The sequence below is a fragment of the Vombatus ursinus genome, unplaced genomic scaffold, assembly GCF_900497805.2.
Source record: "Vombatus ursinus unplaced genomic scaffold, bare-nosed wombat genome assembly UNPS02014924.1, whole genome shotgun sequence".
Classification (NCBI taxonomy): Eukaryota; Metazoa; Chordata; class Mammalia; order Diprotodontia; family Vombatidae; genus Vombatus; species Vombatus ursinus.
Genome location: NW_020954702.1, coordinates 6945185 through 6959037, shown reverse-complemented (window position 1 = coordinate 6959037; position 13853 = coordinate 6945185). Strand labels below are relative to the sequence as shown.

General features: G+C 36.0%; 1 protein-coding gene across 1 annotated transcript; it reads right to left on the bottom strand.

Annotated features, from left to right (window-relative positions):
- Positions 1 to 743: 743 nt before the first annotated feature.
- TFF3 (trefoil factor 3) lies at positions 744 to 4175 on the bottom strand. The gene is made up of 3 exons (XM_027843589.1): positions 3878 to 4175; positions 2879 to 3025; positions 744 to 889 (listed from the first exon to the last, which is right to left on the bottom strand). The coding sequence occupies exons 1-3, from the start codon at positions 3957 to 3959 to the stop codon at positions 876 to 878; spliced, it is 243 nt and encodes an 80-aa protein (XP_027699390.1). The 5' UTR covers positions 3960 to 4175; the 3' UTR covers positions 744 to 875.
- Positions 4176 to 13853: the final 9678 nt, after the last annotated feature.

Below are 13853 nucleotides of genomic sequence, written 5' to 3'. Positions count from 1 at the left end.
TTATAATTGAGGGACATCTAAAAATATTTCAAAACCACTTAACTAACTTTGAAAAAAATTCAGCCAGGTTACTAATTCAGGAGAACATTCCATTTTCTTGTCCTCTTCCACATGTAATACATATACGATATTGCATATATTATATTTATAGGTATTAATATATACTATATTGGAAGATACATTCCTATATGTACATGCATATATATATTGGTAATTATCATTTTGAAAACTAAAATATTAAATGTACATTCTTAATGGCTTTACTTACTGTAAATGGTCATCTTAGGTCAATGACTATTTTCTTAACCATACAGGTGGAACACATGGATGTGAAAGATTTCTCTTCAGAATATTTTTATATTTAATCGCCAACATTGTTATTATGATTTACTTATTGTTTATATTCCCTCATGCTTCCAAAAAGGATTTTAGTCCATTCACAAAGTTAAAGTCCATATTACATGTACAATTAGACATGAAAACAAGAATTAAAGGAGAAAAAAAAGGCAATAAAAAAAAACAAACCAGGCAGACTGAGTCTTTGCCACCAAGCTTCAGTGGTAACTTTCTGTTCAAAAATACAATCTCACGATCCCCACAACTTCTTTTTAAAAATCTGAGTAAAAGACTGCAGTCACTTTTTAAGAAAGGAAGTCTCTAAGTAATAAACAATTGTGTATATGCTAAGTATACCATTTTAATTCTTTAAGATATACTCTTCACAAATTCAACATGAACCTTTTAAACTAAAGTTCTCTGGATTAAAAAGCTGATATTAGATTACAAAATGCAATAATCATCTGAGAATGTTGTACAAATTACAAAGACTTGATTACTGATTTGTCTGATGATATCCAGGAGAAGACATCTTCACATTAAAATATGCATTCTAAAAATTAAAAAAAAATAGTTGAATAAGTGGTATTATCATTATCTTCTTACCAGATTTCAAACTTGTCAGGAGCCAAAGCAAACTTTCAGACTCATATTCAATGATAAGCACAGTAGTAGTATTTTTGTCTTCAAATGTTATTTGAGAACTATAACATTTACTGCCTTGGAATAACACCCATTTTGAAATCTTAAAGAATACTCATTTAGCAAGATAAGATAGCTAAGCAAGACAACAGATGGCATATGGCTGGTGATAATGATGATGATGATGATGGTGATGATAATGAATCTTAGGTAAGATATGGGACTAGTATCCTAAACATATGTGTCCACTGAATAAAGGACAAAAGGGTTCTTCAAGAAGGGCTTAAAAATGAAATAGAGGATGTCCCCCCAATTCCCTCCAATTGTCCTTTATCCTACCCTTTATCATTAGGCTTCGTTGGTTTGATACTTGATTAGCCACCAATCATGTTCCCCCACTTAGATTGGAGGAGACAAGAATTAGCTGTAATTGAAACTTCTCATTTTTTGACAGGAAAGCAATAAGGGCAGATAATAAATTGAATGTTAATTCATTAAAAATTGATCATTTGCCTGATCTATCAAATGATACTGTAATCTACAACCATCTGTCTCATACTATACATATAGTATGTATATATACATACTATACCAAGGGGAGGTTAAAAGGACAATATGTCCTAACACTTTTCTCTGAGCCAGAAAGAATAAGGCTATATTTACAAGGAGTCCTATCATATACTAATTTCCAGGATGCAACTACATCTTCTGTACAGTAATGACAAGGAATGACAATAGCTTGCTGAGGGTTTGGGCACCTTGAGAAAATAACTGACCTACTTTAGGTTATGAAAGAGAATATTGTTTAGCGCCAAGAGCAATGGAGTTTTAATCTCTACTTTAGCACTTACTAGCTACTTATCAAGATCAATTTTATAAGTAAATAAGGAAATTAAGTAGCAATCTGATTAGGAGAGTTGAGATATGCCAAAACTTCCCAATGAAAGGAGCATTGTACATATAGAATCTAAATACAAATTCCTGACTTTGCCACTACCTATGGTCTAACTTGTCTAAGCCTTAGTTTTTCACATCTATAAGATGGGAGTATTAGACTAGAATAGATGATCACAAAGGTATTGCTCACATTTAGAAATCTCTGAATCTTTTATTTTCAATGCAAAGCATCCAACAAGACAATACTCCATCTAACTGTCACTTGAAGGATTTTGAAAAAAAAAAAAAGGTAATTTTTTTAAAAGCACAAAGTACTTATGAAAAGAAAGGAAGATGACTGCTTGATCTAAAACTTCTTAGGATGAAACATATGGGATATGATCAGGCTAATGAAAGGGTGTGGCACTTCATCTCAAGTGCCCTGATATTTGGGTCTCCATTAGGAGGAAGTTCCAATTAGAGTTGCCCAAAATTGAAACTGGTTATTATATATCCTCTATTTATGGAGGTTTTCAAGTGAAGGCTTGAAGACTACTTGTTAAGAATACTGATTCTTGTTCAGAAATGAGTCCTCTGATTTCCCTTCCAAATCCAAGAATCCATACTTTCACACTTACTTTAATAGATAATTCCCTCTCTCCTATCCTAAGGGTACTAGACCAAGCTGATGATGCCCCTGCTTCCCATCCCCACTCCACTTCAATCCATAGATTCAATCCATACCACAGTCCCAACAGTCATTGGTCGGGGTCTGTGTGGCCTCTTTTTATCCTCCAAGGCATGTGGGGCCTTATTATGTGCCCTGACACTTTGCTTACTGGATCCTAAGCACTTCTTGGCCTTTCCATCTGCCATGAAGCTCAACTTTCCTTTATGCTTTTATCTGCTAATTGAAGTGTGAGTTTCTTCAGAGCAAGTCTCTCTAGACTATGTATTCCCAGCTCTTAACATAATGTTTCCAATCTAATAAATTTTTAATAAATGATTCCCCATTAATAGTTACCTGTGTCTTGAAGAGGTTTGAAGCACCAGGGTACTTCAGGAATGCTGGAATCAAAGCAACACCCTCTGTTATTGCACTGTTCTGGAGTGACTTGAGGGTAACCACAATCTACTCTTTCTTTGGCTGGGATGATACATTGACTAGGAGCTGTTTCAAACAAAAAATTGAGTTAAATTTCCTGGGAAGTATTTTTCTCTTTCTTTGGGAAATTTGTATCCTACAACATCCTAAATTCAAATTATGAGGACACATTGCTTCCATCAAACAGGTCTTTAAAATAACACTATCTTCTTTCAACTATCCTTCTTCACTGTAAATGGCTAAAAAGAAACAAAGAAAAAAAATCCATAAGGATGATGGGTATTTATAAGTCAAGCACCAAAAGTGTCCATGGAATAGTCTTAAACTATAAGGTTTTAGACAGGGTTGTTATTCATGCTCCTGTTTTTCTTAGACAGTGTATTAAAGAATATCAATTACATGTAAAACACTGTTTTGGACATTAATCTGCCCAGCAAACTATAGCAATTTAAGTTACTTTTTCATAAGCTTAACAAATGAAACCACACAATGACTTGTGTTTTGCTGAGATGTTTTCAGTCATTCTTTTATTCCTCCACATTTTTTGACTATGCACATCTTCTCATCATCCAAGTATTCAATCTCCGAGATTATATCACTAATAACAGGCTAAAATGTTTGATACATTGTTTGTTAACATCATTTCCCCTGATTTTGCTGATTGAAAGTTTTCTCAGAAAGAAAAAAACTTTGTCATTTAAAAATAATTGTTTCTCAAATCCTCTTCTACCTAGTTATCTTTTAAATTAAGAACCACATTAATTTTCTTACTGTACTTAAAAATGATAGCATACTACCTCCTTGATTACCATCCTTGTTTTGATTTCCTCCCTGCCTTGTTCCTTATAACTTCTCCTCATTCTATTCTTCCCTTCCTAGTCCTTCCTGTACTGCAAGAAAATGAGAGGATATACTCACATAAGCCAACATATTCACCAACTGTACTGGAGAACCCTAACATCAGCACGAATGCCACGAAGTAAAGACCTTTGCGATCCATTGCAATCTGAAGACTTCTAAAGCTTGAAATCTTCAGAAATACAAAAAAATTTACATAAGAGCCTCATTTATACTTCTGGGTTTGCACAGTAATTCAGGATGTTTATCTTGGTGGTTTGTTTTCTGTGTATTCTAGCTCCACCTCTTAATTATATGTGAATCCGAAAGGACATCCAAATCAATTATCTTCAGTAAGAATGTGTTCTACTGAATGAGCTGGAGAAGGAAATGGCAAACCATTCCAGTATTGTTGCCAAGAAACCCCAAATGGGGTCAAGAAGAGTTGGATATAACTGAAAAATTACTCAACAACAACAACAATAAAAAGAACAAGTGATAAAAATAATGTTTTGGTGAATATTCTGTGATATTAAAAGAGTTCACTGTTTCATGAATTATTCAATAAGTTAATTATCACCTTTCAGGAAACCCATTTAGGTCAATTACGATATCAAATAGGAAGGAGAAAATGGCTCATGGAATCAAGCCACAGTAATTTTAGAGATGCTTTTTATGAGCCAGGATTGTGGTCCTAGAAGTATTTTATTAGATGTTAGATCATTCCTTCTACATGCATTTTAACAGTCTTCTGGATCTAAAACTCCATTAAGGTGATCAAATGGAGGATACAATACTGAGTAACAGGTGCCTCCTGGCATTATTTGATGTTGAAGTAGTGTGTGATAATTAGGAAGACTGAATAAGGATTTGGATTGATGGGGAACAGGTGAATTTATTCCCTAATACATATGGAATGCTAGTTAATTTGAATTTAATCTCTGTATACATACCTCCTCCTTATGTTTCCTGTCAAAAATTCTACCTAGAAGAAGTACTAAATACAGTACCCATTATTTCTATAACTTCTGAACTGGGTAAGTATTCTCTGTATGATAGTAAAAATTACTTTGAGACAGTGTTGTAGAAAAGAGCACTGGATTGGGAGACAGGTGACCAGCATGATCTAAGGCAATTCACTTCAACTCCCTAGACTTCAGTTTTAACACCTTTGTCTGGAGGGCATTGCAATCTTTCTCCAAGAGGAGTCAACTCCATGACTACCTCCTATTTTGTCTAGTTGTTTTGGTGAGCAGTCCTATAGCTAATTGAATAACCCTATGAGTTACCAAGAGGAAATGTAAGTAAAAGTATAATCAAAGCGTGTATAATGTACTCCTAGCCAACTAGAACCATCAGGGAAGCACTAACTTAAGCCAGTGACACATTATCCATGTACTTAGAGTGAGAAAGAAATTTATAATTTTCATCTTCATCTGTACAATATATATAATGAATACACTATTAATTTAGTTTCTCAAGAGCTGCCTCTCTGGCTTGGTAGTCAGAACTCACAATGCAGCTTAAACTGATTAATCAAAACTCTGACAGTGCTCACAATCACTGGACCTTAAATGAAGTGAATCAAAGATTGTAGAACCTGTTCCCATGATAGAACTCTGGTTCTGTACTTTAGGGGAGGTAGTCACAGCCCCCAAAGACCTGATTCAGAATTGTTGCATTGTGGAAATTATGGGTTTCTCATGGGAAACCACTAAATGATTCTTTGTAATCCACCTTTCCACCTACTCCTTCCCCAGTTGTGATTTAAGTATATAACCTGTGCCTTTACTTCAGCTAAGAGAACATTCCTCACTCTGAAATTGATTAATTACACTACTTGATTACAGCCACTCCTGTCTCTAGGCCTGCTTTGTGAGGCTCCAAGCTTTCTCAGGTTAGAGACTGGCTCCGTAAAAATCCTGTTAATGAGGGGAAGAAAGGATTCAAATAGTAGCAAGACACCAGGAATCTATATGGAATCTAGCTTGAAATCTATTGTTCTTTGAATTGGAAAGAAAGAAACCACTGCAAGGTACAGTTCCTTCCAGTAGCCTCTGAAACTTGTGTGAGGTCTGGGGCTAAGAGGACCAGTATACAAAAGAAGGCTTTAGAGCAAGATGGGCACTGCGATTTGGAGATGTGATTTAAGATAGAATCATGCCCAGGGTGCTCTTTCTTGACAGGCCAGTTATTAAAGTTGTTTCCCTGAGAAATGAAACAAGTTGTGTTAAAATCTGGAAAGAATAGCAGAAATGGAAGATTGTGGGTAGTTGCAGAGAGCAGACAGGCAGCATGAAACCGTGGAAAGTATTAGATTTGAAATCAGAGAATCTTATTGGTTGAGATGGATGACCTCAGGAACATAGATGACCTTGGAAAAGTCACTTAACCTCTTTCAATGTTAGTCTCCTCACCTATTAAAATAATGGAGTTAAACCAGATGTCTTCTCAGATTCTTTCCAAGCCATACTGAGAAGTAAATGGAGAAGCAGATGTTACAGATACCACCTGCTGGTAGAAAAGGACAGCACAGGAAGCAAAGAAGCAGATGACAGTGACAGGGAGCAGCAGATGAGGACACCCGTTGAGAGTGTTCGGATGTGAAAGTTGTCCAAAATGAGGAGAGCTGCTCAGTCAGACAAAAGAACTGTGAGAAGGAATTCCATTGTGAAGGAGTCAACCCAGCCAGCCTGCTTCTGGAACCATGCCCAGGAAAGTCAGGGAGATGAAACAGGTCTCTGAGGAAGGAGTCCCCCATTAATGAGTGCTGTAACTTTATTTTTAAATTTTTTATTTATTTTATTATTAATTTATGGAATAAAACAAGCATTTCCATAACATAGTATAAAAAAAGTTGATTGCCCATGAAACTGCAAATCTATTATGTACAACTTGCTATTCCTTTTAAATATATATATAATACATATATTATTAAATATATAATAAAGTTATCATGTAAATTTTTTCACTTTCTTCTTCCTCTCCCCCACCCTAGAGATGGCTACCATTAGACAGAAATTACGTACGTATGTATGTATGTATGTATGTATGTATGTGTGTATGTGTATACACACGTATATACATATATGTAAATCATTTTTATACATCTATTTATCAGTTCTTTTTCTGGATACAGATAGAATCTTCCTTCATATGTTGTTTCCTGGGGCTCAAATGCGTGCCCTGTATCGATTAAAATGTAATAAAATTGTTCAGTTTTATCAGGCAGTGTGATTATCAGGGGGAGCCAGGGATTCCCCTTGAAGTCAGATACTAAAGCTTTCAGATTTGGGTGAGGGAAATAAGCCAGAGAAGTAAAGTTTCTCAAAGCATGTTAGCTTTTTTTGCATAAGGAAGTAACCTCTGACACAAGTGTAAAATAAATGACCTCGATTAGATAAGTTATCTACCACCTGTAATCTATTCTGGAGCATAGCAGGGCTATTGGTGTTTCTCACCATGCATTCTCCTCATACTCTTTTAGGTCTGATATTCTGGGGTTCCATGTTGTTGAATAGAAAGCTTGAACTAGTTCAATTGCTTTAAGCCATGTGTGAGTATTTTTGTTTACAATGATTTATTCTTATAAGAGTGTAGGAGCCATGGAGATAGGGTCCATGTATCAAATTCCTTTGTATTTTCCATAGAAAATGGAGCAGTGCTCAATAAACATTTGATAATTTGATTTGAAAAAAGAAAGTTCAAATGCACATACCTCTTGCAAAAATTTTGGCTCATTTAGATTAACTTACATGGCAAGCTCAGATATTTTAAAATAATCAATTCGTACTTTGTTGTCAAGCTACTTGCCCTGGTCTTGGGAAGAGGGAGTAGATGATACATACCAAAATTTTAACAGCACATTTTTAAAATTTTAAGAGAAGTATCTTTGAGACCATTTCATTCCATCACCCCTGCCCCATCCATTTAACAAAGTAATGGAAAGAGCCCTGAGTTTAGAATCGGGGGACCTGGGTTTAAATTCTGACTTATTTACTTACCTGGGACAAGTAACATGGGGCACTAAACCTTTGTGAGCCTGTTTTTTTTTTTCTCTTATAAAATAAGAGTGCTGGATTAGGTTATCTTTATCTTTATTTTTAACTCTAAATTCTAGGATCTTATCTCCCACTGCTGAGGGACAGATGGGCACTTAGGGACAGAAAAGTAAAGCTATTATTGTGGTCATGACTGATCTATCCTAATAACACAGAAGGAGGAAAAGAGGTCCTTAGAGATTTATTTTCCTGTCCCCCAGAATCTTTGCAGAGTTATCAAATGGTTATTTTAAAGATTGCCCTGAATGTCTTTTCTACTGTCTTTCCTCTTTGAAACATTCTGGCTGCAATCCTAAAACGAAGTATAGAGGAATAATATGGTCATAATATCAGGTAGTAATATACAGGATCACTTGGAGGGCAAACAGACTGTAAGAATAATTCACAGGCTATTGAAATAGTTTACATAGGAAGTAGAAATGAGTGGAGAGAGGAGAAAAGACCTTAGAACAAAATCTTGAAGAAATCTGCATTTGAGGGACTGGAGGCAGAGGAAGAGCAGGTAGAGAAGGCAGGGGAGAAATGATTAGGTAGGTAGGCAAGAAGCGTATGTGAACAAGAGCTCATCCCTTCCTTTCTTCTACTTCCTCCTTCCTACCCCCCAGTTTACCACCTCTTAAGTGTTAATGCATATTAAACTTCAAAGTGAATGTACTTATATTCTCTTCCCTCCCCCAGCCATGTTGTAAAACATTTACCAGTGCACTCCTGTGTTCATTTGTGACAAATACCCACATTTGTGTGTATATAAGAACCTAGCCTTGAAATAACACTCAATCATCAAAATAAAGAAGAAATATTCATACAGATTTTTCAAGTTTATGAAGTACTTTCTGAGGCAAAGGAGAGAGATTTAACGAAGGTGTTCCCCAATTCATATTTTTAATATACTATTTTTTGCATCTTTGCAATATCTCTCAAATAAGCCCCCTTCTCCCCTCTGACACTACTAGCACTCTAGAGCAGACCCATTGCTTGTCTCAAGTCTCTTCCTCTTCAATCTACCCTCCTTTCAGCCACCCAAGTGATTTTCCTAAAGTGCAGGTGTGAACAGGTCACTCCTCGACTCAATAGATTCCAGTGGTTCTCTATAACATTCCTCTAGGATTAAATATAAAATCCTCTGTTTGGCATCTAAAGTCCTTCATAACCAACCCTCACCCCACTCCACCCCCACCTTTCTAGGCTTCTTGCATCTTACTCACTGCCATGAACTCTTTGTTCTAGGAATACTTGCCTCCTTGTTTATCCATGAATAAGACACTCCATCATGGCTCTGGGCAATTTCTTCAATTGTCCCCAAGCCTGGAATTTATGCCCCATTTCTGCCTCCCAGCTTCCCTGGCTTCCTTCAAGTCTTAACTTAAATTCTATTTTTCTACAGGAAGCCTTTCCCAACCTCATTTAATTCTAGTATTTTCACTCTACTAATGATTTCTTATTTATCATGTATATAACTTGTTTGGGCACATTTGTTTGCTTATTATCTCTCCCATTAGATTGTGAGTTCATGAAGGGCAGGGACTCTTTCTTGCCTCCTTTTGTATTTCTAGCACTTGGCATAGTGTCTGGCACATAGTAGGCACTTAATAAATGATGATCAGAAGATTTGTAATGTCCAATATGCAAGATAATTTAACATTATTTACATTCCATGATGAAGGTGAGCAAGGGACAGGATTGGAGACTGAAGATATGATTGTTTTGGATGAGGACAATGCTTTATTTACACAAGAAGATAAGGGACTTTTAATGTGTATGGATACCTAGTTGCTTGAAGCATTGGATGGCTTTCAGAAAGCAAGTCAATTCTTGAAAATAGAATTGTAGTCATCACCCAGGTTAAATTGTCAAACATAGATCAAATGTGTGTTGAATGAAGGTATGCCAACTTATAGCAGACCGTATGAGAAAAGTAGTTTAATAACTGAATTTAAGGGAAATTTCCCAGAGAATAGCTTTCTTTCATCTGATAAGCTAGTTTGTTGGAAAAGTTATTGCTTGAAAGAAAAGAAGCAGAAGAGACAAGAGACATGGATCAGATAGAAAACTTCAATCCATCTCAAGCAAAGTAGACACCATTACAATAAAGCATCATCTCAGAGGTGATATTCAATGTTAAGCCTCTTAGTCAGGACCAGTGAATATTCTTCATTGTAATTCTGGCAATTGTATGCAATAGTGAATGAATAGAATATAATTATCTTAATATACTCACTACTTGCTATTGTTTTTGTTATGAAGTTCAACTATAGTTGTGTTATAAAAGTTAATAAAGTCAGTAATATGAAATGATGACTAATTTCTGATATTCAATACACATGACAATTTAGCATCATTAGTTATTTCCTTATAGTAAAGAAAACTCCAAACATTTTAAAATTTCATGTTTCAATGTATATATGCAGTGGCTTAGACTTAGATTTGATTGTTAGTTGACTAAATGTATATAAGCATTTATAATTGTCAAACTCTAAAATTAAAATTTTGTACTGAATTTGCCATAAAAAAGATCATATCCGAGGCTGCAGAAGATAAAGAAGGATATAATCCTTCTTATGCAATTTGAGAAAAAAGCAAACATTGGTTTTGGTGATAAAAGAAAGTCAATAATGACTTTGGAAAAACTCTTTCAGAAGAGTAGTGGTAACAACCAGACTGCAAGAGTTCAGTAGTGAACAGGTCATACAAAAGTGGCAGTAGCAAGTGTAGACTCTTTCAGAGTTTGGCTGTCAATGGAAGGCAAAAGAGACTGATGATTTTGAGGGAGAAGCGTAGTTAAAAAGGAAAAGTTTTATTCACTTACTTTTTTTAGGATAGAGTAGACATAAGTATGTTTATTGGGTGAGTGGAAGGAGCTAATGAAGAGAGAGGTTGAAACTATATGAAAGAGAAGTACTAACTGATAGAGCAATGGGAATGTGAAACAATGTGATCATTAAGTATACGTTGAAGATTGGTTTTAGCTCTCTTTTCTTTTTTTATGCATCTAAGAAATCACTTTAGCTATGTAAATTATCCTAAAAATGATTGTCTCTATGGTCTGGAAGGGAGTTGGTTGGGGGAACATCCACATACTATCACATAAAGCTGTCATTAAACAGTCATAGGCTATTGATTCCAAACTAGAGTAACTGTATTTGTCAATCTCAATTACACAGTAACTGATGCATAAATTCTCCTTCCAACAGAGAAATACACTTAATTTCTGGATATATATGGCATTTAATATCAATATGCCATACTGTTTTTCATTCCTAATATAGCCACTTCCTAATCAATCATGCCATTTGAGAACTTTATGAATATAGATAATAGAAAATCATGAATTACTTGCTAATCTGGGTTAGGCTAATTTCCTGCCGCTGCCATACCTGGCAATATAATTTTCTGCAAACAGTGACTGTATCCCAGCTACTGAACGGCTTCCAAAACCTTTGCAGATGACAAGGATGTAAATATATGTAGTTTGCCTTGGCAAAGCAATACACGATGAGTTGGCAGAATGCCTACCGTTTTTTTTTAACATATTAGCCAAGAATTTAGTGGAAGAAACAAGGATGCTGCTCAAATTGCTTAAGTCTCTATGTCTAAGTAACAAGGCATACAGAGAAGTGTTCACACTACTTGGATACCAGTTTGTTATACCACTGATTGACTTAGAATCTTTGACAAATCACTTAAACTTGTCATGCCTCAATTTGCATATCTGTCTAGTGGTCTGGACCTATTCCTCCCATGAAGGAACAAGACAAATGAGATTATACAGGAAAATCTTTGAGCATATTCAAGTCAATTCATTCAATCCAAAAAACATGTATTAAGTGCCTCCAAGGTGGAAAGCAATGTGCCAGATGCTTAGTATACAAAGACAACATATTGAAACAATATTTACCCTGAAATTATTTACATTCCACAGGTGGAAGATGGAGGTAGGGGTGGGAAGAGAATGCAAAATGTAACGTCATGAGCAAACACAAAGTATATAAAAAGATATTTGAAGTAATTTCAAGTGAGAGAGAGTTCTAACAAATGGGCAGATCAGAAAAGGTAATGGAAGGAGGAGAGGAAGGAATATGTTCCAAACATAGGAAACCATCTGAGAAAAGCATGGTTGCAGGGGATGGAAGGTTGTGGATTGGGAGCAGCTATTTTCTACCTTCCCCCAAAAAACATATCAAAAGTATCAACTGGGAAAAAAATACTTTTGTCATGTAAATCTCTTTTCTTTGCATGAGAAAGCACTTCTTAAATTTGAGAAATCTGTTTGAACATTTCTCTGTCGTTTGGATGCTTATCTGGTTTGATTTGAATAGAGAGCACATAAAAGATATTATGAATTAAGACCAGAAAGGAAGATGGGAATTAGTTTTTGATGGACTTTAAGTGCCACAATAAGGATTATGTATTTTATCCCAGAGGCAATAGGGAGCCACTACAGATTTTTTAGTAGAGGAGTGACAATTAGATGATTAAAAACATATTCTCATACTTCAAAAACATCAACTTGACAGCAGGGAGTAGGAGGGTTATAAAGGGAAAAGAATGGGAATGGGGCCACCAATTGGAAGATTACTGTAATAGTCCAGATGAAAAATGATGAGAGCCAAGAATACAGGTTGCACAAAATTTGTCTGTCATAAAGAAGCACATTGAAGTCACCAACAATTATTATCTTACTATCTCAGTCTTCATTAATTCAACAAACATTAATTATCTGATATGTAAAAGGTACTTTGATATGTTCTGGGGATACAGAGATGAAAAAAAAATATTCCCTACCCTGAAGAAGCTTACAATCTACTAGAAGGATACAATATGTACAAAGTAAAGAAATACAAAATAATAGGAATTAATTTTAATAGGTAGAGAGTACTAATGACTAGTGTGGGAAGAAATAAGTATAGGACTTGTGTAGGCCATAAGCTGTCCATTAAAGGAAAATTTGGAGATTCTTTGAGTCAGAGATGAGAAGGAAATATATTCTAGGACCACTTGGACAAAGGCAGTGTGGTTAGATACAAAGTGCGGGATATCAGGAACAGCCTAAAGGCCAATTTGATTAGAATAGAGAGTTTGTGAATCATAATCATAAATCAGGACCAGATTATAGGGGGTTTTAAATGTAAGGCTAAGTATATTGTAGTTTTTTTTTTCCCCTAGAGGCAATAGATAGCCATCTGAGATTTTTGGGTAAGATAGGGATATGGCCAGATCTGTACTTTACAAATACTAGTTTGGGAGAAAATTCTGGGAAGATGATAGAGTAGGTCAGAAAATTCCAAACTCTCCAGATTTCCCCCACAAACAAGTTAAAATAGCACTTCAGTGTGAACATAGAGGGGTAAAAATAAACAAGAGTTGGGGCAGAACAGTGGTCCTCCTGGGACAACCAGAGAAGGTCTGAAGAAAAATCCAGAACTGAGGTTTGGTCCCTGTGAAGTCTAAAAACCTTCTGGCTAGTTCTGCTGAAACAGCAAGTGGTGACTCTTGGGGCCAGCTGGGTTGGGAGATAGCCTCAGCTCTAGCCACAGAAATTTTCTTCTCTCAGGCAGTGTGGGGAAATGAGCATCTGAGTTGGGGAAAGATTGAAGGAACCTCTGCTGATAAGGAATGCCAGGCCCACCTGTGCTGTCAAGATGTGGCCCTCAGTGAGAAGGAACCAGCACACCCTGGTGAGTGCAGAAATAGTGGAGTGGGGACACCATTAGCTGTGGACACTTATAGGAGGGTGGGATTCTTGGTTTTGGTTCAAGGCCAGAGGGGAGAACTGAAGGAAGATCTGAGGCCAGAGGCACCATCCCCATCCCCCAGGACTAGAAGTGATTACAATAATAAGCTGCTACAATTTTTTAAAAGATGAGCAGGCAAAGAAGAAGGAACTCAACTATAGAAAGGTACTATGGGAATAGAGAAGACCAGATTCATCTTCAGAAGAGGATACTGAAGCAAAAAAACAAAACAAAACAAAAATCTCTCTTACCCCAAAGAGTAAC